General features: G+C 38.4%; 1 protein-coding gene across 2 annotated transcripts in view; it reads right to left on the reverse strand.

Annotated features, from left to right (window-relative positions):
- The window catches only part of XRCC4 (X-ray repair cross complementing 4), a 136,676-nt gene extending 111,692 nt beyond the window's left edge, over positions 1–24,984 (reverse strand). For both annotated transcript variants that reach the window (XM_057385475.1, XM_057385476.1), the window contains exons 1-3: positions 24,709–24,984; positions 11,529–11,678; positions 8,799–8,986 (exon numbers count right to left, since the gene is read on the reverse strand). In XM_057385475.1, coding sequence (XP_057241458.1) covers positions 8,799–8,986; positions 11,529–11,678; positions 24,709–24,733 — 363 coding nt within the window. In that variant the 5' untranslated portion in view covers positions 24,734–24,984. The remainder of the gene's footprint in view (positions 1–8,798; positions 8,987–11,528; positions 11,679–24,708) is intronic.
- Between the last annotated feature and the right edge of the window lie 365 nt (positions 24,985–25,349).

Raw genomic sequence — 25,349 nt, forward strand, 5'->3', positions numbered from 1 at the left:
ACACAATCTCAAACACATCTGAATTCTCTAAAGTGTTATTTTAGTACCCAGCAAAAAGTTAGGGGAGCTTTAACACAATGAAAAAATGGTTCAGAAAAACAAAATGTGGAACAAAACGCTCACACTTTTGTAATACGAAGAAAGGAGTACAACAGATGGGAAATTGTTCAGTGGATGTTTCTGTTTAGACAGACCTGGAAAAATGGAGTCTCCTAACAAATAAAAGATAGCAGGCAATTCCTATAGGCTTAACAATTCTCCACGACAACTCTTGATTTGTTATTATTACCACAGAGYTCTTTAAACAAATTGGACTCTGAATAATATACACAGAAGGAGGAGGRGAGATTATGGGTAAAGGTACTAATTCCAGAGATGTGGCATCCTCGGGAAGCTTGTTACCCTGAGTGCGACATGGTGGGGACTGGAAAAACGCAAGTGTAACTCTAATTTTGGCATCCTGCTGTTGATGTATACTGCTCCTGCTCCCCTCCTCGCAGGAGTGGTCTTGATTAAAGAGCATTGTTCAGGAAGGGGAGCACATGCATTTGCAGATGGCATAAACATGCTGCAGTGACTAAACAACATTTGATGAGCACATGCAGCCCTGGCAGAGCCCCAGGAAGAAACCGCTGCTCTCGTGTTCTCAGAGCCCAGCCTGACAAACTTGAGAAAAACCACACAGCTCAGCCAGGAGGGGGAAAGGCAACAGCTCCCAACTCCCAGGCTTAGCAGCACTTGGTAATAAAGGTGTATAAATAGATGTCACACTCAGCTTGAGGCATTAGCCTGTCCCATGGAAGTTAAACCCAAAATGAGTTAAGTACATGACGTTTTCCCTTTTGTGTTTGTGTTTTTGGGTGGGGGACTGCCCACTTTTTACCAGAATCTGATTAAAAAAAAATTACATCCCTTATTTTCTCCACATTTTATCTGCCCCAATTATTTCCCACAAATCAAGATCCTTAGTGATACCTGGCAAGCTCAGACTTCTCCTGTGGTAGATAATGTGTAACTTCACATCTAGGCATTCAACAAAGACAACACTTGCTTAGCAAAACTGATTTAAAAAATCCTCGAGGACCACATTCAAAAAGCAAAGGACTGGCACCTGAACGTTCTTTTCCAGAGAAAGAATGTCCTTTTTAYAGTCATGCTGGTTTTATCCCCAGATTACATCACTGAAATAAGAACTTTTAAACTACAATTATGTCAGATAGCTAACAGAGATAACACCCCCACTTCCACTGGTTAGCACAGCACTCCTGTTACCACATGTCCACACAGGGCCCTATTAAAATATCCCTTTCACAAATATCTTCAGTAAYTCACCCATAGCCTTCAAGGATTTTTGGAAAAAAAAAAAATCTTAGTTACATAGTTCACAGAATTTTCAAACTAGCACACACACATCAGAMCAAGCTGATTATTTCTCTGAACTCTTGAACAAGAGACATTAAAGAAMACATATTTAGTTATTTACAGTCAAGCAAACTTGTTTTTTTGCCCTCCCATCACAGTAACAAAACCTTCACGTGGAGTCAGAAACATAACTGTTTTCTTGCACACAAAACCAAAATAAATATTATATATTTTAATGCAATTCTTATTTGAATTGCTCAGTTTTGACCTATGTCCTAGACAATATCTCATTGGYTCTTAATGAGCTGAAAATTACATTGCTTAGTGTATTTCAGTACATGAAGTCAGTAACACAGACAAACCCAAAACTGCAGTGGTGAACAGCTGATTTAGAAAATCACTTCAAAGCATGTCACAAGGCTCCAAAGTTCTAACTCCTTTGTGAGCCCAGCAAAATAAAAGATGATAGTAAATTCTTCTATTTTCAATAATTAGGAAAACACAAACCAGAACAAAAGAAAAAACTTCAAAACTAAAAAACCCAATTATCAGCTGTCTCTGCATTATTTAAAAGAGGACACGCTCATGTGACACTTATGGGTGTTCAACAGCACTTTTATTTTAGCTGGAACAGTATTTTAAATTGCAAATAAAACAGTGCTTGTGAAGATTAGACAAGCTCACCATTTTCCTTGAACTATACAAGGTTCACCACATCACAGGCTTAGCCCTCTCACCTACACCAGAACTTTTACTTGCTAATCAACACCTCRGGTCAGTCTCTAAAAGCTACATTAGATAAATCCTTTTCCTTGCTTTATTCTTCCTGAGAGCAATTCAGCTCASAGGAAAAGAAAATGGACTCAGGGTAGACTGAAAGAGTAGAATCTGATTTATTCCAAATAAATAGCAAAACTCATCCCTGTAATSTTCCTGGGATGGATTAGCTATCTAGAACAAMRAGTTCTCATTCCAGCTAAAACAGAACAGGTACAAAACACACCTGCAAGGTAATTGCTTGTTCAGTGTGGATTAATGGAAATAAATCTCCCATTGTTTTGCAAGATGGCACAGCCATCAATTAAACAAGCAAAGAACTAATATTRAAAAAACCTGATTGTTTCCAAATTCCACCTCTTGGTACCTCTGCAGCCCCTAAGAKATTGGCAATGTTCTGTTACAAATCTGTGTTAGACTAATAACCTACAGGTATTAYTCACACTCTGCAAAGACAATGTGCTTGAATGGACAGAAAAAAACCTGTACCAGAAACTCCTAAAAAACACGAAAACTTAAAACTTGCCAGAGAGAAACACATGCAGAATAACAAGGATTTGGGTTCCAAAAATAAGAAAAAAACCTCAAGTTACAATTGCTTTATTGGGTACAAAGTGACATCCAATTTGAAATGAAATGTCAGGCATTATTTGCAGAGGTACCTGAGAGGAACAAGAAGAAAAGATAAACKAATCATTTTCTATGGAAGAGCTTTTTCCTGGAATGATACTACTCAGAAATTTACTCTTGAAGCTGTGTACTGTACCTACCTTTCTGGGAAACAATTTTTTGCAAGAGGACCGAATTCAAGAGCTGGATGAAGAAAACCTACCTGCCAAAGCATCTTCCCAGTGATACTAAGATATCTTAGAACAATTCTAAATAAGTATTTTATTCACCAGTTCCAAATATATGGGTGATCTGGCTTCAGATTTTAAATCTCTAAGACCCTTAGGCTTTGTTGCTGTGATAAAAAACACTCATTCAACACACTAGCATGTGACAGACAGTAATTAGCATTCTTTCAAATCCTATGGGCAGACACAACAGCTCACAGGGTTTTTAGGAAGTCAGCAAACTTATGGTAGTGCTGTTCCACCAAAAAAGGTGATCTTGCCCTGCTCACTGCACTCAGAAATTAAGGATTTGTCCTCACTGTTCAGAAAAAAAGGTTGTTTTTATATGTGGACTACTAATGCAAAGGTGAGTTAAAACCAAAGATGGATGTACTGGAAATCACTGCAACTTAAGGAAAGAAATCAACAGAGGTGTTTACACTTTCCTCATTGCACATTCTGCAGTGAAGAACTGCTTACATCTCTCTTATTTCTGCATCACATCACCTGGCAATATTACCATATTTGCTACTTTTTAAAAAATACAGGATATCTCAGATTTCCCCTTTTCTTACATTTCATACAGCTATTTCTGTAGCTGTAGCAGAAGTTATAGTGGTGTTGAAGTTGCTTTGAGAGTTCAAACATATTCATTCAATATTTTATCCTGGAAAAGATTTTATTTTAGTGGACCTAAGAGTTAACAAAACATTATTATCCTGAGCTTGAGAGCTCTCCTGTGCCTTTGCAGGTAGAAAGATGAATGCTTCCTCTGGAGCTGTTAAGAGAGTTTTTGAAGAGAAACCACTGATGAGATTCTCGTTGGTTTTCAGGCTCTGGCTGCTGTTCATCCTCACAGAAAATACAAGGCGTGCAGTGAAGCTTTAGAGCCCACACACAGTAATCTCTTTTCCAGAACATCTACTGTCCTCTGCAATTTGTGTTTGGGAAACTAAGGCTTGTCAATATGCCATGATTTAAAGATTTTTTCCTCCTGAAAGGAAAGCATTTGCACTGTGTTCTGCAAACGAAAGCAAGCCTTGATGCCCACACAGGGATTTGAAATGCACAGCAGGTATTCCAAAACGGGAAAATCTGAAGGAATRGGAAGGAAAGGAGGGGAGACAACACAATAACACCAGGAGGGAGAAAGGATAACTGACAATATTTTCTGCACAAATCAAAATAAAATCTGTTATTTTATGGACACTTGACGTGTACTCAAGACTCTCACTGCACTCAGGAAATAAGAAAATGCTCTTTATGGTGAAATTTACAGTAGGCCTTAAAGCARTTAAACTACCATTTTTGTTCAACTGGATAGGTCCAGTGAAATACACAGCTCTAACAGGTTGAAAGAAACTGAAGAGAATTCATTCACCACAGTGTTTGAGTCTTCCTTTTTCAATAATATAAACTGTATAAATTACCAGTACGTTAAATCAATTTCTCCAGAGCACTGATTATCAGAAGTAGCAATCAAATACATAACCTAATAGCTAAGCAAGGAAATCAGCAGAGCAGAGCTTGATTTTTAATTCACCAGGACTTCTGTCAAATATTGTACACCTACTAATATACAGTAATTCTTTAAAAAATGTTTTTTTTTTTTTTTAACCTCAAGGCTACAGAAGCGATCCACTGCATTTCTTTTTCCAGAGTACCTGAAAGACCTGAAGGTGCACTCAAGATGGGGAAAATCATGTGGCACTCAGAATTCTGAGATTACTTACAAGATAACACTTAATGTTTTTATTATATAAGGCATATTAGAACCCAGCTATTTCTAAAATGGGCTTCCAAGGAACCCATTCAAGTGTCCACTCTCAAGTCCTGGAGCACATWGACATTAAGTGATATAAGTGATAGGAGAGTCATTACTTTCACACTGACCTGAGGATTAATCATTTCATCTGCCTCTCTCCTCAGCTGGTGGAATYGCCTGGGAAACAACCTGAACTCTCAGTGACCTTTGCTAACCAAACAAYACATCCTCAGTGGTTTGGAGCGAAGTAACAATTCAGACCTTGAACCAAGCCAGTTAGGACAGCACAAAGAGCTCTACCAACTCCATTTCTCTTCATTCAGTATGCAGTGAAAAGTTTTTGGTTAGCTTCCCCAGCCTTTTTTYAACTTTTAGTAAACTTATAATGAACTCGCAGGCCCGACCAGGGAAAAGCAGCCACAGGAAATGGGGGAGACAAATAACAGCATCTCTTCCATCATCCTAATTAGCAACAGTACTGCATCTAAGGTAGGATTTGTTAAGCTCTTACCCTCCCTATTAACAAACTTAAGCAAGGAAAAAAAAAAGACCCCAGAGCCTGTCACATTTACTGTAAAAAAAGAGACTGCCAGCACTCAAATAATTGTTTATCAAAGCCTATTTAGTCTATTTAATTGCCAGCCCCTCCCCTCCCCCCCCTTCCAACAAGAGAAAGAGCTTGCCGGATTTCCATTATTTATTATACGTGGAGTGACTCGCTGAAGCACTTGGAAAGATTTACTTCCCCGTGGTCACCTACTTAGATCAAGCGCTAAATCACTGCCTCTGTGGCTGGTGTTTGTTTAGGTGGCAGCAGTTGAGCAGGACCAGCCCTCCCCGGCCCCTCTTGGGGTCTCCGTGTGTGTGGCCCGTCCGGGGCTGCAGCTGGATCCGCACACAATTCCCACTGTACTCCRCAGACATTGTTATTGCAGGGTCCCCTCCGAGCAGCCCCAGAACCCCAGGAATGGTTCCCAAAGGCATGGCCACCTGTCCTGAGGGAGATAAATCACAAAAGCGCCTGGATTTTCACCCAGCGCGTCGGGATTCTCACAAAACGCATCGGGATTTGCACCAAACGCAGTGGGATTTACACCAAACCCATCGGGATTTGCACCAAACCCATCGGGATTTTCACCAAACCCATCGGGATTTACACCAAACCCATCGGGATTTTTCAAGGCACAGCCAGGATCGGCGTTGCTACAGCTCAGACACTGTCTTATCTCTCCCGACCAACATTTCAAAAAGATAAGTGAGGAAGTACTAAAACCCTTATGGATGCCCCTTAAGTTAGATTATTTTTCTTATCCTGGTAGTTGTAAACATTACAGGCAATCAGGACACTACAAAATAAACACGTTACACTGTGCTTCCTCTAAATCACACAGGAATTCTTYGTGGTTTGGGCTAGYTTTCTGTCCACTCAAAAAAAAAAAMCAATTCATATCATCACTCATTCRTTACATTAACATCACACATACATCTCATTACTATTATTATCACACACTATTACAATAAACACTTTCTAAATGATTTGGAGATTCAGGATTGGTTTCATGCCACTGAATCAGTGTAGGAAGAGGTGCAAGCATGCACTTTTGAACATCTAGGTAGTTCATGGAAGGAACCTCTCTGTTCATTAAAGAAAACAGGTAAATCAAACCCCTTAAGTCATCAAGTGTAGCCATTACAATGAATTTCCCATTCCTCTCTCCAGTCCCTTTTAAAGTGAGGGGCGAAAAAGCCTGCCACTTCTTCCTCCAGAAAACACCTGGGCAGTAAAAATTTCCATATCAGAAAATATTTTCCAATAATACGCCTTTGTTTTTGTTTGCTTAACATCATCCCGTTATTTTTATTTGCAAGCCAACACAGTTTTGGCACATACTTATATTTTATGGAAGCAGAGCTTTAGCAAGATGCTGCAAAGAAGGTAAAAATTATTTCAAGTATCACCATTTGGTAGAGCCATGGAAATAAAAAGTGAGTGTCCAGCTCATTTTATCATCATTAAGGGACTATTCCCAATCACTAGTCCCACATGGGATGGAGAACTGTGACAGAGCTCAGCCCTGGAAATCACTGCAAGGGATGGGCATAGGTGACTGCTGGTCATCAGCATCATTTTCTAGGCAGGTTCCATCAAAAATAATTAAAATAACCAAGTCTGTGTAAATAAGCATAATTCTAATGAAAAAGGCAAGGCATATTGATTTTCTAAGACTACAAAACTTACTCTTAGGTACCTGTGTACAAATTTCATGAAAAGATTTTGCAGTAACAATCACGTACATAAATTGATAAGCATTTTCTAGTTCAAAGTGTAACAATTGCAAAAGTTTTTGCATTTTTTTACTAAAAAAATTATTAAACACTGAGCTGAACATTCAATATGCAAAAACAGCCAACTACATCCTCATGCATGCTTTCCTCTAATCTTTCCTTCTCTATCAAGTGACGAAAACATTAGTTTAAGAACAGAAATCTCCTATTTATTCCTGGTAGTTTCATAGAATTTGCTCATTCTGGCCCTGCAAAACTCTTCCCAAGAACTAGGAAGTTATTATTTCTTTATCTAAACAGTTGCTGAAATATGAGAGGAGAAAGAGAGAATAYTCAAAACTACTACATAAAAAATGTAAAGACAAACACTCACTAAGAAAAACAAAGACAGATAAGAGATAAACACTGAATTCAAGTTGTGTTTAAGCTACAGAKTAGTTTTTCTAGGCTTTCTATGTGGTAAATTTACTTTTAGCTGAATATCAGCCCTCTGGATGTACAGAGCACAGGAAGATTAATTTCCTAACGTGATGCTGAAGGAGATAGATCACAAACACTTCCACAGAGCGTTTGCAAAATATTCTATTATGCACCAGAAAGCTATTTCTAATACCCAATTCTATTATTTAATTCTACATTATTGCTTTGGAAATTTTATTTGTAGGCATTGGTTAGTACAGAAGAAAAAAAAGGCGTATTTTCACCCAAGAAATCCCATCTTTTCTAAAAACATTTTTTTGACACCTAAAGTTAATCTATCAAAGTCCTTTGTATTTTCAGCTTCTTTAGCCAGATTATTATTTCCCAAATTGACATAAAGGCTGTTTTCATATGAATTCGATTTCTCTTAAACCTTGAATGATGGAAAAGTGTATACATGAGCCAACATATATGAAGATATTTTCACTCAATCAAAATATAATTAATATATTTAATCTGTCTTGTATTTAGAAAATGTGAGACAYAGAGCAGAAAAAATAGGATTCTTAACTTTACTGCTCTCAATTTCTGAGCACAATCTGGTCCTAACCTTGCAATATGGCACTTCCAACCTCTTTGTGAACAACCAAACAGCTCACAAGTGTCAAAAAGGTGTTTATAGTCAATGTGGCCTTGGGCAAATTCACAGAAATACTGATAATACAGACTGGTAGACTTACACATCCTAATTCTTGGCTCCTCAGGAGCCAAACTGGGCTGAAATTTCCTGTACTGCACAAGCAAAAAGGCATGTAAAAATTTTTTAGTAAGTAAGATGAGAAACTAGGAAATTTACTCACAAAAGTTTYAACACCAAACCACAACCTGAAATAACCACAAGTCTCTACAGATACAGATTATTCTGGTTTCTTTCTTGTTTTAAGAGTCCTTTCCTTTCCTTTGCAGCCAAGCAAGCAGTATGGAACCACTTTCCCATTTGCAATTAAATTTTAACCTTAGCTCCTGAAATATCTAAAGTAATAGAAAATTAGGCATCTGAAAATAATCTTGCCTAAATTTTTTTTTTTTTTCTAATTTAGGTGAGTATTGGAGAGAGAGAATGAAGAAACAAGAAAAACAGAAATCCACAGGAGGCTACAATTCCAAAAGGGCAGTCCACTTCCCAAACCACTCACTTTGTTTTTTAGCTTGGTCCACGGCCGAGGTCACAGCATCCATTCAATCTGGAATAAGTATCACAAGTGTCTCTGATTTTAAAGATCTTAATAAAACACAAAAGTGTATTTCATTCCCAATCATTAACACTCAAACTTAAACATTTATATACTTACAGAGCCATCTTTCAGGTTCCTTTCATAGGAGAAGTGACAGGCCTTATTCTGTTCATCTCTCGAAATCACAAAGTTATATTTTCCAGCCRACTCTTCTGCAGCTATCAGTGCTTTCCTCAGCTCTTCCACGTATTTTTCTCTGTCCATTTCTATGTCAGCAGCCTCCCTAGAAATGTCTGCCTCAGACACTGTCAGAGAAAAACATGTGAGAAATAAATAATCTAATGTGTGTGAACAAGTATATGTATAATAAATTGCATATAAAACATACAAAAACATACATTTATAAATTTAATATATTGATATAAATACATAACATATATTTACATATTTATATATTTATGCATTATATGTACATACAGACATACTCTGACTCAATGAATTTTAAGGTCTCCTTTCCAAACCAAGGCATTCTCTGATTCTATAGAATATTAGGAGACTATTCTTCCCTTGACATACATCAGTGTGCCATTTCCACCAGTGGAAATGTAGCAGGAATACTGTGTTTTTCAGACATATTAAATTCTGTCCCTTTTTCTTTTCCTTGTCTGAAAATGGGTTACTGCTTTATTGAGACTCACCTGCAATTCTAGTTGCCTAAAGTCCCCCAAAACAGTACAGAGAGAAATGTGGAATCCCTTGAAAGATGGGGCAAAGGGGGTAGAAAAAGGTTAAGTTTGAAATATTTACCAAAGAAGTGTTTGTCTAGAACAGCGATTTCAATACTGAGAAAATTTTTTATCAACTTCTAATGAAAATGAGAATGTTAGAAAAAGAAAGGCACTATAATACTGTGATGGAGCACTATGGGGGATTTTTTTCTTGTATTTGCTGCATGTTTCTTTCTGTTATAAAACTAACAGAACTGATCAATCATTAGGGAAATATGAAATGCATAAATCCTYACAGATGTAGTACTTTAACCCAGCTAATGTACTAGATTACATTGCATATTTGTGTGCTTCTCCTCCCCTCCAACATTCACTGTTTTCCCTCTCTTCTTAAACAGGACTCCTAACACATTTCATCATCACATTAAACACACAAAACCCACAAAAGACAACTCCATCAGCAACTCTCAGTCCCTTCCTGGTAGGTCTTGCCAAGCAAAATAATCCACAGCATGAGAAAACCAAAAGGGATTTCCCACAGCAAGAATATTCTGACCGTTGCTTTCCCTCCTTCCAGGTTTTGAATTTAGAATCTCAGCAGTTTCAAACATGATGCAATAACTTTAGAAGATGACCAAAATCAAAGTCTTGTTGTGTGAAAACACAGATCAGAGCAGTAGGAAAGCCTCATCCACAAGAACACCAACTCCCAATGAAATTCTTCCAGGGACTAGAAATTCAGTAAGAGTTTCTTAGAAAGGGATCAGATTCTCACAGAAGAAACAGAAAAAMCTCTCCTTTGGATGAGTTGTTGTGAATTTTTTTTTCAGTTGTTGCTGAACTGTTGTGGGTTTCTTTTTTTCCTTTTTAATAGACTGAGGTCATCCTGCTTTCACTGCCCCRTTTTGGGAAATCACTATCTGCCATTCTGCCTGATGCAGGATGATACAAAATGAGAACTGTGTCTTCCTGATTTTTCTATACACTACCAGCTATAGTGACATAGCCTTCACCTGGGAAAAAAAGAATCATCTTGTTTGTGAATTCTGAACTGGGGATTTTGAAGCTGCTTAAGAAGGAGAAGATCCCTCAAAGACAAAAAAAACCAGTATTTATCAGTGGTAACATCCTTTTTGTCATTTTCAAGATCTTTGACCTTGCTGTTTTCAACCAAGAAAGAAAAATCTTTTACTACATGGAATCAGGATTGAAAACTATGTATCTGCTTTTGTGCAGGGACCCCTTGATCAATGCAGTGTTTGAAATGTTAAAAGGAATATGGAAGAGCAGATTTAATGTATATGTTGAACTTATCTAATCTCAGACTTATATCATCACTTGGCTTATGTAGGAGCTGGGAGGGAGAAGAAAGGAAGGAAGGAACTACATGGATATTTCTTCTTTTTCAGATAGAGTCCAGAAAAGGCTTTGCCTACAATTTGTTGTAAAATACATCATTCTCTCCTCCCTTTGAAATATTTTTGCCACTGAGAGAGGGGCTTTAGATCAAGTATTTGACACATTTCTCAAGGAACACACAAATCCAACATTTTTTCGCTAGCAGTGCATAAGAGAGGCACACACATATGGCAAAGACGCATCCTCTTAGTGAGGTTTCAGGGTGGTGAAGAAAATCCCACAAGCTAAACTTTTCCTACTGAWAATTTATTGTCCCTTCTCCTTCCCAAAAATTCACCTCATTACGAAATACAGCTACCTTTAGCTATTAAAATGTTAGGAAAACATTTTTAAAACATCTGCAATGAAATGCTTCACAGACTCCAATCTGCGAATGGAACTTGTATACACATTTGTTCAAGAATGTGGAGAAGACGCAGAAGTGTTACTTCAGCATCACTCCAAGAAATTAYATATTCTTGAGAAAGAACAAAATATTGCATATCCATGTGCTAAATGAATTCACTGCAGCTTTGACACACTATCTCTCCTGATTTTAAAGTTCTCTGATCTTCCCAGAACATCATGAACCCCATCTCCTCCATCACTGGGAACATAATGCCCAYAGTATGATTTTTATAACAGAGATTAGAAAGTATTTTAAAAGGAGCAATAAAGAGCAGTGATAAACTAAATTAATGTACTTTCTTTCCATTATTACCTGTCCCAGTCCATGCACACTGACAATCACTAAGAATTATACCAAAGCCGGTGCCTAAATCCTTTTCCCATGAAACCTGTAGAAAATAGGTTGCTTCAGGATCAGAAACTGGATGGAYTCTGTTCAAAGTCTTCTCCATCTTCCCAGCACCTGTTGAAAAAAAGTAAGATAATCTTGTTATAACCATGGGGGTGCTCAGCAACTTTACATAGCTTGGGGTTATGTGTGTGGGGGATATACAAATACAAGCACACTTGTGGTTTTATTCTGCTTTTCTCCCCAAATTCAGTTTGTCAGGAAACTGGTGGCATTTGCAAGCAGAAAACTGGATTATTACACTAAGTAAGGTTTAAAAGAACAGTGTCAACAATTACATGTATTTGAATAGTCCCAAATTAAGAAGCTGTCAGGAATCTGGGGGGCAGGAAATTACTACCCACAAGCTCTCCCCCATGGCTCTGTTTTTAACTCACTGCCTGCTATTCACCCAAAGTACAGAACATTTAACATAATTCAAAATAATCAATATTCATCTGGAAGACTGCCACATGAAAGCTGCTACTAAGCTTCACAGCAAAGCAGAGGGTGTAGCAAATGCCAGCAACCCAACGGAAATATTTTAAGCACTGGATGCTACAGAGAACAAAATATATGATGTTACAGTGAATCTTTTTGCTCTATAGTTAAACAATTAGGCAACCTGTGCTTGACCTAAGACCTTCTCAAGAATCCCATGTATTTATACACAGCCTAAGTGAAGTGATTGAAAAAAGGGTGACATGTTCACTCACAGACTAAAAATAGGATGTGGAAGGAGGAAAAACCCAGATGAGGTATTTAAGCACAATGATGCTTGGGCAGGGATTAAAGGCTCTATCAAGGTCTCCATCCAAAGTGCAGCACTAAATAATCATGATCAGGATTATTTCAGGCCCTGAAGGGACYCTGTGCTCCAAGCAGGAGCAGAGGGAAGCTCTTTCTTTGCTTGTGGACATTGAGAACCAATTGTAGACATAGATTTAACTACCTCTGGGTTCCCCAAAATTTGGCATTTTCAGGTTGGAGCAGCATTTTCATTTGGTTAGGAGGAGCAGTTTTAACTGCAGTTGAGTGAACTGTGCCCCACCCTTGCTCAACCCTGCACCCAACACTTCTAAATGCTTCTCCCTTGCCCAGACAAGTGCACAGAATTCAAAAGCAGCAAAATATGTGAATTTCAGAGTTGGTTTTCAAGCATAAAGCTTTGGTATTTACATTCCTAAACCACCACTGTGTTTCCTATTACAGATGCCATACTCAACCTYTCTATTCCCTGAAAGAGCACCAGAAACTAAAAAGTTACCCAAAAAATATTGAAAAATTAATCTGAGTTTAAAAAAATAAATTGTATTTCCATCACAAACCAGCTGGCCAATTTCTGTGGATTTCAGAAAATCCACAGTTTGTCTCTGTACCCATAAGCAAGAAGAAAAAAAAATATTTGGGAGTGGACAGCTGAAAAAATTCCTTGGCAATTGGTGACTCCAGAAATAAAGGCATTTTAAAGATTTGTAGGGCACTAACTGCCTGGACATGGGTGAGTRAAGACCACAGGGCAGGAAACACAAATAATGCATGCTCAAACACACAARCATGAACTCACTCTCTCCTTTGCTAGCCAGATTTCCCTTTTGCTTCCTGTTAATTACAAAAAAATACGGCCCCTTGTGAAATATTTTCATAGAAGTCCTCCTCTGAAAGTCAATGTTTTTAAAAAATAGTTCACTTAAAGACTGTAAAACAGCAGCAGACAGCCCTGACAGACTGCACACATATATATGCAGTTCAGTGGGAAGGTTTTGCTTGTTTTATGTGATTCTTATCACAAGATAGAGCATCATTCAGTGAAAAATCCCCACACTAGAGGATTTCTTACTCACACACACTGTTTATAATAGAAAACAAAGCAAGAGASTTACATTTTCTATTTATATAATGATAAAGGGAATGAAGTGTCAGTCAGTCCTCAGGCAGAAAAAGGCAGGTCAAGAGTTACACAGGAAAGAAACCTATTTATTTATTTAAAAATGCACTAAAAATCTCTCTGAGGCCTGAGATTAAATTAATTTGACACAGTGATACTGGTTTCCCATGCACACATAAATTAGTATTCCTCACCAATGATTTGGCTCAGCTAAAAATGCAGGTTCTATTTAAACAAACATTCTTTGTACACCTGTGGTAAAACCCAGACAGAATCAGGAGATGCAACCCAGAATAATATCCTGAACTTCCAAACAAATGCCAAATCAAATTTTCCTGCTTTTCCAATTTTTATTGTGCATGTCTGAAAGAAAGCATTTTCCARCAGAGCACAAAATGAAGACACTTCTCTCTCCCAGCTTTCATCTCCTCCACGGTGCWCGCTGACCTTTTGAAAGGAGCATATTACTTATTACTCCGTGTTCAGAAGCTGCCTCACTAAGCAGAGCTCAGCCAGACTCAATCTCCAAGCACTCAGCTGCTCCAACCCATCAGCAAAAGCTCAAGGACTCCCGGCTGTGTACAGTGCCTATTATGCACTTCTCTTCAAGARGAGCAAAAAGCCTCCTTCATAAAATTAGTCTGACCTACACAGCACATAAAAACATCACTGCAAACAGTAATATTGCACCTTACTGCTTTTCCATTAGCAAACAAAACAATTACAACAACAAAAATCAAAATCCTTTTTCCCCTTATCCTTTTTATGTCCTAAGAACAYAACTCTGTCACAGAGTTTAGTGAACTGTTGAGTAAATGGATAAACTACAAACAGTTCAACATGAATACAGCAAAAAAATAGCAAAGGAGTTACCTGCCTATTTAGCAAAAAGCAGTTACCACTAAAGAAATGAAAAATACAGACATGTAAATATTAATAAATACAGACAAAATAAATTAGGGCATATTCCTTATTCATTTACTTTATGGTGGCTGCATTCATTTCATTCACTCTAAAGGCAAATCTTATCAACAGATGTACAGCACTGYATTTCCAAAATAAGATGTACTGCTCTGTACTTTAAGAGCTGAAATAAAACACTCTCCTCATAACTAATCGACCCCAATACACCCACCTGCTCACCAAATTCACCACGSCACCAGCTTTAAACGTGTCAAGCCTATGTGACCCTTCACAGATCAAATACTTCCACAAGTCAAAATTTCATTATGAAAGCAAGCCACAAATACAAAGGAGAGGCGAAACCTCAATCACTTTCAAATCTTTGGGGTGGAAAGGTAGGAAGTGCGTTAATGTTCAGAAAGATTAAAACAGCCCCCTGAATTTTTGGAGTGTCACTATTTAACATTCCCGCTGCTGGTGAAGCTTGTAAAAAAATTAAATAAAATCATTGCGCAGAAGGAGGCTATATTTTTATTGCTACCCAAATTACTGGGATCAGACTCTCATTATGGCAACCTAAAAAGCTCCTCTGAGTCCATAAGAGAAGAGCAGCACCCTCAACATCCAGCCTCTGTGGGCTCTTTGCATTCACCACCTCCATAAAACGAGAGCAGTCTGCTCTTCCTTCCTTCCTTCCTTGCAACAGTTATAACAAAGCAAAGCTGCAAAGAAGGTTTGGGATTGGGGCAGCAGAAAATCAATGTTTTATCCCTGGGGGGCACAGAGGGTCACACACACCAGCACCTCTCCACGCCAGGGCCAGCCTGCAGGTGGGGACAGCAGTGTCCCGCCCCGAATGTGTAAATCAGAGGGTTTATTGAGGCCTTTGAACAGTCGGGGATTGAGCTGTTTATCTTTAGCACTTTGTCCCCCCTGGTCTTTGGCTCCTGCCATGGCCATTAGGCGATGTTTCCCTCTGAGGAGGAATCAGCTGTTGGCTGGTGCCTCTGCCCTGGGAATAAACAGCGCACACAGGGCCTTCTGAATGAACAAGACACTCTTAAAATAGCTCCACAAAGAATTTTATATGTTGTTTTGGATAGCACCAGCCATAGACCAAAAGCCAAATCTTTCAGGCTGCTCCAACACAGCATCATTGATAATATTTTGAACTTCAGCRCTTCATTTTTTTTCCTCCATGCAGACTAATGGTTGTTTTTTTTTTTTTTCCCAAATTGCTTGGGCTGCAGGTGTTCCAAACCCCAGCAGCTATGCGTGGAAGGCTACTTAGAGACCAGAAAGAGCTACTATGTCTTTGAAATGGTGCAATTAACTTAAGTGCTTTCTTGTTGAGGAAAAATGGGAGCTATCTACAGGGAGTTCAGAATGCAAGACCACACACTGCTRCTAAAGCCCGGAGTTTGGTTCTTTCTGACACCGGCCAAACTACAGATCATTTCCTAATAATCAGAAGAAAGTTAATAGTTAACTTATAATCAGAGAATAGGTACTGCTCAGGAGATGYTACATGCACTCGTAAGTGGGTAATTGGAGATTTAAACCAGTCAAGAAAAGCTCAAGGTTGCTTTTAAAGATTAAAATTAGCTATTACCACATTTTCTAACAGGAGGAAATAAGATAATGCCATATTTATGCATATATCCAGTGATATATTTCATAAAAATTGATATTCTCTGGTGTTAATTTAAAATTCCATTAACTCCAAGACTTCAAGAGTAAGAACATTAAAATATCTGACAAAAACTTCAACTCTAACTCCATTAATCTTAGAACTACTACTGATCCAGAAGGGACTTCCTCTTTTTTAACCTCTTTTTGGAAGAACATGATTGGGCTGACAAACATGAAGAAAAACAATACAGCATCTTTCCTTTCACATCTCACAAAAATCCTCCTACTCCCTTTGGCCACAATGCTTGTTTGACACTGAAGAATGAATCAATAATAACATTCATCTGCAACTTACAGATAAATCTGAAAGCAAAAGAAGAGAAAACATTAGAAAGAGTTCTGTTTCCTAATGCAATTTAGGGGACTAAGACATTTTTCTATTACATGCATCCTAAATTATACTTAGTTGTGGTTTTGTTTTACTTTGCTCTATATTAAAAGCACAAGGGTTACAATTTTGCCAATAAYGCAACTCTGTCTTGCAGATAAAAGAAATTAACAAAAAATTGGCACTGGATATAAGGAAGAGAGTGAATGATTTTATAGTTTTGTGAGGAGGGGTAAGTGGGCCATTTTAAAAATTCAGTCCTACATGGCAACATTCGATCAGGAGATCGTGGTCCCAACTGCAGAGTCAAGGCTCACATGGCTCAAATTTGCACTGCTGCGGAACGATTGGAAACATGCACAGACATTTTGTGCAAATGTCATTCCCCCCGCTCCCTCCCCCCCCAAAAAAAAAAAAAAACAAAACAACCAAACCAAAAAACCAAAAACAAATCAGTTCTGAGCTTGTCAGGCTCCGTGGGGACAACTGGATATGGAAGATTCGCCACAAAAGATCTGAAATCCACGATAAGGAATAACCCTTGTCAGGCTTATTTACTACAGTCACCAGCTGAAAAATGAGGAGAAACAGAAGGAAGCAGACAGTCAACAACCTTTATAGTAGGAATCTTACTAACAAGCCTTGATCTTAATTGCAGCCTGGAGGCAAAGCCCACCCTGGTGTCTTTCATCCCCTTGAAGTCTCAGGCCTAACCCACTACCCACTGCAGGCATCCAGCCTTGCCAAGCTCTCAACCATCCACATTAAGCTGTAATAAGTTTAAAAAAAAAAGGCCTTCAGTGTATTAAAATAAACACCAAAGTGGGCAATTATACTAGTTTATACTAGCAAGTATGCAAGGGAGTATGCAAGTAAAGAGACAGATTTATAAAAGGGGAAAACGTTTCTTTCTCACCCTTTTCGTACTGATTCTTCCCAAAACTAACAGTTATGCTGTCAAATCCTCACTTTCCAAAATGCACAGATAAGCCAAGATACACTAAGTGAACATTATAAAACTGAAAAAAAAGAAAAATAAAATTGAGTCATGCAGTGAACATATTTCCTGATTAAAAAGTTAAATTTCAGATATTCTAAAGTTACTAGAAAGCGTGTATAGAAGGGAGCAACGATCAAAGGCAACAACCAGCCCAATCCAGAGGACAGATCTGGGATGAAAAGTCAGCAGGCATGTCTTGGAAACCCAGACTCCCTTTCTTTGCTGCTTCTGCAAGATGCAAGTCCCAACAAATACTTTATAACTCTAATTTGGCAGCAGGACACCCTGGCTTTCGAAGGTCCTACCAAAGCAAGTGGTGCCTTCMCCTGAAAACCACAGGGTATTTATTAGGAAAAATAATTCATTTCCTCCTTAATTTTTTTGTTAATAACACACATCCTAAATATGTACCATTTTCCACATAATTTCTCTGAAAYGAAAGCACTAAATTTGCTGTAGTTKTTGCAGATTAAAAAAAAACAAAAAAAARGRARKTTTKGCAGATTCTGCTTWGAGCCCAGWRYATACAATCAGTAAGAACAAGGATTCAGGAATTYCAAGTCTCTTAGTCATATTTTTAAAAGCATCTCTGCAGTTTTCAGTACCTTACTATCATCCATTTGAGGATGGTGAAGTTGAAGAAATTTTTTGGGGAGAGGAAAAAAAAAAAAAAAAGCAGCATGTTTTAATCACTCTTCATCCATCCAAAAATACCCCAATACATATGTTTTTTTTGATGTATATTTGGATAACATAGTAGTCTGGCTGAGGTATCATCTGTTTTCCAAAACATTGCCTTCTTTAGGATTAAATATTATCAGGATATTCAACACAAATCTGTCACACAGATTTCCTTTGTTTTCTACTATTTAGTCCCCACACAGACCTATTACAATTCCACACAGTTTGATGTGTTTCTCTAAAAGTCTGACTTAACATCACTGAGCAATGGATTCCACTAAAGTATGCCTTTCTTTTTTCTCTTTTTTTTTTTAAATTTTCAAGCTGAATAAATTCAGTGCTGTTGAATTCACAACAGATCCTTAGGCAAAGCATAAAGTCTGAAACAAAGATAAATGRAACAAAGAAACCACTGTCAGGTAGACATGGATGGACATAATTCTGTACGTAGGATTTTCTAAAGAGTTTTGAAAAATTAAGCCCAGTAACCTGGAAAAACAAGTTTTACCAAATGTTGCCACTTCAGTGGGACAAGGGCAGGTATAAATATGAAGGCTTACATACCCTTCTCTCCTCCCACCTCTACACCCAAGACTTTTCAAAGAGATGGATTATTTTAATTTCCCGTCCCTGTCAAATTAATAATAAAAAATAGGCCTAGGCTCCAAATTGCTTTATCTTACTAAACAGTTTCCTCAGGCATTTTCTTTGAAGAAAATTCCGGCATTACCCAGTCTTCACTTAACCAAAGTTTTATTATGTTTTTTTTCTTTCCATCTGCCATTTATCTATTAGAAACTGCAACATTAAACTTCCCAAAAACAAAGAGCTCACACAACTTAAACTTATTAACTTAAAAACTTGTAATTCATTTTGTTTTGCCTGACCCCCACAGAAAAATAATTCACAAGGAACTGAGATGTTCACCTCCAACGCACTTAAATGTCAACTTAGCAGCTCTTTATCCAGCTATGGTTATTACTTGGCATTAAACATTATTTTCTCTCCCAGTGGATTAGGCTGAGTTTGAAGATAAGGCAAAGAGACACATATTGAACACCATTTTCAGTTGTTTCCACACATGGGCACAGGTTCAGCACCAGTTTAGCTCAGGCTTTGTGATAATCCACATCTGACAAACCAAAGCAGGACCTATCTTGACAAGTGCCAGTATTTCAGCAAGGAGGGGGCCCAGGACACGAGACACAAATCCCATAACCTCACCAAGCTCTGAGCAAACAAGTAGATTAGTTCTAAAAAAAAAAAAAATAATAATAATTTAAAAATAAACCAAATAAATAAGGAAACAGTTCCACCAAAAAAATTCAGACTCTGCACCCTCAGCCAGCACTTACCAATCTACTGGTTTGTGCTCAAGCAACACCACATCTACAAACCATTTAGAAAGGAAAAAGGACACAAAGAGCTTCACAGGGGACACTTGTACTGTCAACATCCTAAGTTCTGTACACAAAAAATGAAAATAAAAAGCCTCATCAGCTCACTGCTTCTCTAAGCAACTTTTACGACTTTCACCTTTTTTTTTTGTTGTTTTTACTATGAACTAGGCAAAAATAAGCCAAAACCAACAAAACTCTACTCAAAAATTTAACCTTTATCCAAAACACTTGATGCTAAGTGGCGGATCTACTCAAAGAAAGCAGTTTTTCAATATTAGTGTTCCTTTACAGCTCCTAAAGAATGCTTGCATTRGGGTGAAAAGAAATCTGCAGGCTGAGATGAGGACACAGCAGGGGCACACCMGTGGAAAAACGCCACTGGGACTTGAGCTGAGAGGGCAATTAAGCACTCATTAGTAAAATACAGCACAGAAGTGCTTTGACACTGCTCYGGTTAGACACGAGTTCGAGATCTTAAAAATGCAAATTACTACAAAGCAGAGATGTGAAGCATCAGAGAGGTCTCGGAGTGCCATGCTAAGAATGGAAGTCGCTGCTTTTCCAGATAATAGTGACAAAAAACGGGGAGTGGGGCACAGAAACGGCACAGAAGGGACAAACATTTTCACAAAAAGTCTCAGTGTTTGTTGGGGAGCACTTCACCTCCTGTGTTTCTGGGCTTTCTGGTTCCCAGCTGCAGCTGCACATCGCTACCTGAAACACAACAGTGAGCAAACACAATGGCCCTGAAACAATGCAGGTACCTGAGCACAAAAACCCCCAGCCTTTGTGCACCGTTTTAAATAAAGAAGCTGCTACTGCRTTTGCCTCTCTTTCAGTGTTACAAATATTCTTATTTGTCTTGCACTGTCAAAAGTACCAAACTCAAAATGCGAGCCTCAARTTAACTCTATAAACTAAAAAATTCCTCCTCTACCGCTTTATTTAAAGAAAAAGTTAAGTGGTTTTAGGATAGTCCGGGTTAATAAAACAAATCCCTAAAAGAGACAAGAGTAACAAAATTATAAAATATAAGGTATATTTTTCACCTATAGTCTTCTCTGACTACAGGAGAAAAAAAAACCCTTCTCTCTAATACTGCCTTCAGGAGATTACAAAACATTAATGAAGTTGGTTTATTACCAAGACACACAAGAAAGCTTTAGCGAGTTCCTTGCCTCGTTTCCTAAAACAATTCTCCTCCGTGTCAACTCTCAATGAAATTAACATTTCTGCCCCGTCTCCTAATCTGTGGCTGCTGCTAGCTAGACACTGAAAATTAAGGTTCATTTCTCAGCTAGAGTAATTCAATATAAGCATCCACAACAGAGTCTGATGCTTCCCTGCTTGGCTCAGYCAGGACAAATCTCTCCCCAGGTTTTTGTGAGGTTTCACCCCAAGCCTGACACAGCTGACGGYGTTTGGAAAGCCCCAAGCTCTCTCTTTCCTGTCCAGCTTCTGTGCTGAAAAGGGTGGCCTCTAAGATCCCTTTGTAAACCTGTAAACAAACAATCCCTTTCATAATTATTTGAATCATTAAAAAAGAAACCAACCAAAAACAAAAAACAACAAATGCAGCCTGTGATAGGATATATAGCCTCACTCTTCCTCTGGCTGCATTAATTTTTCTGTCCCAAGTTAGCGAGGAATTTGGCTGATGTCTACATCAAGGGCACAAAAGTTCTCAGTGTCTGCACTCTTAAAAATCACATCAGATCAGTCTCCCTTTTYTACTATTTATTTTACAATCTGTGCCTTAGCTGTCTGCTCTGCTGGAGGACACCCCTTCTCAGAAAAGTCACGTMATTGTCTGCAGAAGAGATGCGGAAATATTCCAATGCTTTTCCAAGCTTTGTAAGTTTGGACAATTTTATCAAAAAATATTTTGTGAAATCACCAGTATACCTTAGAAAATAGTAGCACTAGAGGCCCTTGTTCAGAGCACACACATAGTGAATTTTTTTTTTTTTTCAACTTGGAACTTTTCCTGTAAGACATGTTCTTTTGTGTTGGTCAGATTTCACAGYGTTAGATTAGCAAACAACAGTAATTTGTTTAGTAAAAATCTCCTCAATTTCGCCTTAGTTTGTGTCAACATGGCACCATACATAATTCAATGGGTCCTTTGTACCGACAGATCTTGGACAGCAGTCCTTACCATTACATTATCTGATACCACGTTCTATGAATAATCTTCAAATTCACAGAAGCTTTTTGCCACCTTTCACTTTTTTCTGTCTCATATACAGATGAAGAGACAAAGGAAGTGAGGAAGTGAGGAAAATCTACAAAGGCATCCTGATTACAAAGAGCAGGAGATGAAGGMTACCTTTTCCTAACCCAGAAAAGAGTCAGGGGTGCAACTGCAGAAAATACTCACTTTGGTGGGGAAAAAAAAAAAGTAATTTCAAGGACCATTTAATGTTACTTTATAACAGCTGTTAAAATTGGATTCTTGGTTATTTAGTGATGTCGGTTCAAAAATTATGCACATGATTTCATGTATTCCCCACAACATCAGCAACCACCACATGACATTTCTGCCAAATTTAACAGCGAAGAAATCACAGCTGCCTCCAACTAACCTTGAAGAATCAGATAATGGTTTTGAGTCCTTGAAAACCTCACCCTCAGCTCTGGGTGGTTCCATTTAGTCAAGGACATGCACTGCTTTTTCATCTGAGACTCCTSAGCTCTAACATAACCCCTGAGAAACATTCTCCACCTCCTGCTAAGCCCTAGGTGACAAGAGTTGGGGATTAAAATTTCTCATCTTCAAGTGGCACTGCAAGATAACCAGGACATCAGAAACAGGCCTTGAGACAAAACAGCAAGTGACCCTGCAARGCCCATGGCACACCCATGAGCACGTAGCACAACTGTTTGCTGTAGTGCTTTAATGAAGCCAAGGTGCAGCACAGAAAACCATCTTGAATTATGTCATCCATACTGAAATGAATGGGTTTGGGTCAAAACAGAGCACTGTCAGACATCGAGTGTTCTTGCAGGGTTTGTCTGAGTCAGAAGAGGCACGAAGGTCACCCATGTTAGGCACAGCACCACTGTTACTAAAACAAGAATCACACAGTGGGTTTTTTTTTTACATCCTTGAGTGCCTTTGCATCAGCCCATCWGCTCTATACACCATGTCCAGACAAAAACTGCCACAGAAAGCAGAAACTGTAAGGTGCAGGAATTCCCACTGCTGTAGGAACACTCCCTGCTACAATTCACCTGGTGCAGAAAGTTTCYGTAAAATGTATGGTTAAAATACCAGGCTGAGGTTCGTTCCTGCTCAGAACAGCTGCAAACTCCAAGCATTCCACASCTACTGTGGTCCACCCTACTAAACTGTGTAAGGTATGCACATCTTGTAGGAAACTGAGAGAAAGAGGAGCCAAACCTAAATGCAGATAGGGGTTTGGCTTGTTTCATTTTTTTCAGAAGTTTTAGCAAACAAAACACCATGCTCTAAATACYACTGTCAGCACACAGAACACCACCTTGCCACGACAGGTTTGCCTGCAAAATGCCACCTCCTCATTCCAGAGGGAGAGCAGAGCAAACATKTAGCTGTAGCAAAAATGCAAATATGTTTTTAAACATTCATGCCTGTGTTTGAAAACACTGGGAACAAAAGATGTGGGCACCACGTAGAAGCCAAAGAAGAGTAGTATCAGCTTTTTGCCAGTCACTGAAAGCAGCATGCCTCAAAAAAAACCAAAACTGATTGCATTTGTGGTTTATTTGCAAATGTTTTTTCCACCTCATATACACACATGGATGTGTTAAGCACAGAAACTTATTTATACAGATGGGCCTGTCATGTCAGTCACCCGCTGGTGATATTTTTAAAACCATTTCCTCCARTCCTCCTCCTCATAAAAGGTAAAACACACAGGGGAAGCTAAATGTCAAGCCTTCCACATGCAATTGTCATTGTTTTGTGGTAACTCTTTCTGCATCTGGAAACAGGCTAGAAGTTAAATATTTTTTACCTTTCATTMCAGACACAAATTCCTTGGTGTTCTCAGCTGAACAGTATGTAATCCATTCACCACTAAAATGCTTCTTAACACCAGGAAACACAGCCAAGACCATGAACTGTCCTCTTAAAAAACCAAACAGCAACAAAAACACAGTATCCATGTTTGTATTTAAACTTCTGAATATTGCCATACAGATCACCATAGCTGTTTAAACTTCTGATTTATTTTTTTTTTTATTTTCACCAGACGAGTGCTTACACATCCTATTAAAGCAGACAACACCAGCCAAGCTGTCCCGGTTCTTTACAGCTTGTTTTTTATGACAAGATATGAATTAGGAGGAAAAAAGGTACAAGGGAAAYTGGAACAACACCATCTGAAAGCTGATATTTCAGTCAATATCACATGTCTGTCTGTATCCCAGAAGACAGTTCCAGGCTAGGTCCACTAACCTTATAATTTATGCCACCGAGGTTCCCATAAAATCTTTAAATGGCTCTTTTCCCAAAACAGCAAATTGTTCAGCTGAAATAATTTTAATGCAGCATGTGATCAATGAAAATTCCCTTTTGAATAGCTGAGACTGCTGGAAACTTCACTTAAAAATTAAATGGTAAATAAAGAGCATTTTTTGCGAAAATCTGCAATGGATTTCAGGTGGGAGCTCGCCAGAAACTATCAAAGTAGAAAAAAATATAATAAATCAATCATAAAGGACATGTTTGCAAAAAAAGCTACATTAGAGGAAGCTAGATGGCTCCTGAAGGAAGACTGGGCTGTGGTGTGAACAAGGACTGACAGCTGGAGTCTGCTCGGACATTACAGAAAATTTTTCAACTTAAGTCAGTGATTCACACTGAGCATTCAAAAGCAAATCCAAAAAGGCATAATAACCCAAATTTTCTCTTTCCATCTCAGAGACAGGAAAGGTATTACTGTCTTTAAAGTCTAGGGTCATGCTGACCATCAGAGGCTCAGTGATGACACTGACAAGTTCTTTCCCTTTACAAATGTACCTTGACATGATAACATTCAAACACTTTAAAGCCAAGTTACCCCAGATAATAACGCCATTTTTAGAACTGTCTTTATGCATTTATTAGCTTTTTTTTTTTAAAATCCAAACCCTTGACATGTAATGGAAARAAACCAATCCAGTGAACATGATTCAGTAACAGGAACAAGAACTATGAGTACATGAGCACACAGCAAAATTCTGATTACCTGCTAGAAAAATGGATAAATCCATATATGAATGAACCTTCACAGTTATCAGACTGAAAAAAATTGAGAGTAAAAATGAGAACAAATCCAGAATCAACCCAGTGCCTGAAATCTACAGGACAGGAAAACCAGACATCCAAGAGAACCCAGGTCAAATTACACATCTGCTTATACTGGTAACATCCCAGTCACATTTTGGTGATTATGAATCTGAAAGCACAATTTCAGAGAACCATAAATTGTAGTGACCAAATCACTACTGCAAATTAAGCTGTASAAGACAGAAAGAGCACYSTAASTGGATTGTGTGGGTCTCACTCATCCTCAAGTCCTCTGCTTCAGTGGTGCATTGCCTCAATTCCGTGAGATAAATGTATTTTATATAGTTACCTCAAATATTTTATATAGTTACCCTCACTCTCCCACAGCAGCAGCACAAGTATGTCAAATGTTGCCCCAAAATGTCATTTTAGAGCGAAAAAAATCTGTTTCCTCTCACCAAGGGAAAAAGGAAAAGCTGTGCAACAGTCAGATGTGCTATAATGAATTTGGTGCCRTAATATTGAGAATTACAGACCCCAAAACGAAGCCACTTTGGGAAGGTGTGATGCTTTTGAAGCCACATGTATAAGGAGGAACAG

The sequence above is a fragment of the Malurus melanocephalus genome, unplaced genomic scaffold, assembly GCF_030028575.1.
Source record: "Malurus melanocephalus ecotype Western Australia unplaced genomic scaffold, MMel_1.1 scaffold_829, whole genome shotgun sequence".
NCBI lineage: Eukaryota > Metazoa > Chordata > Aves > Passeriformes > Maluridae > Malurus > Malurus melanocephalus.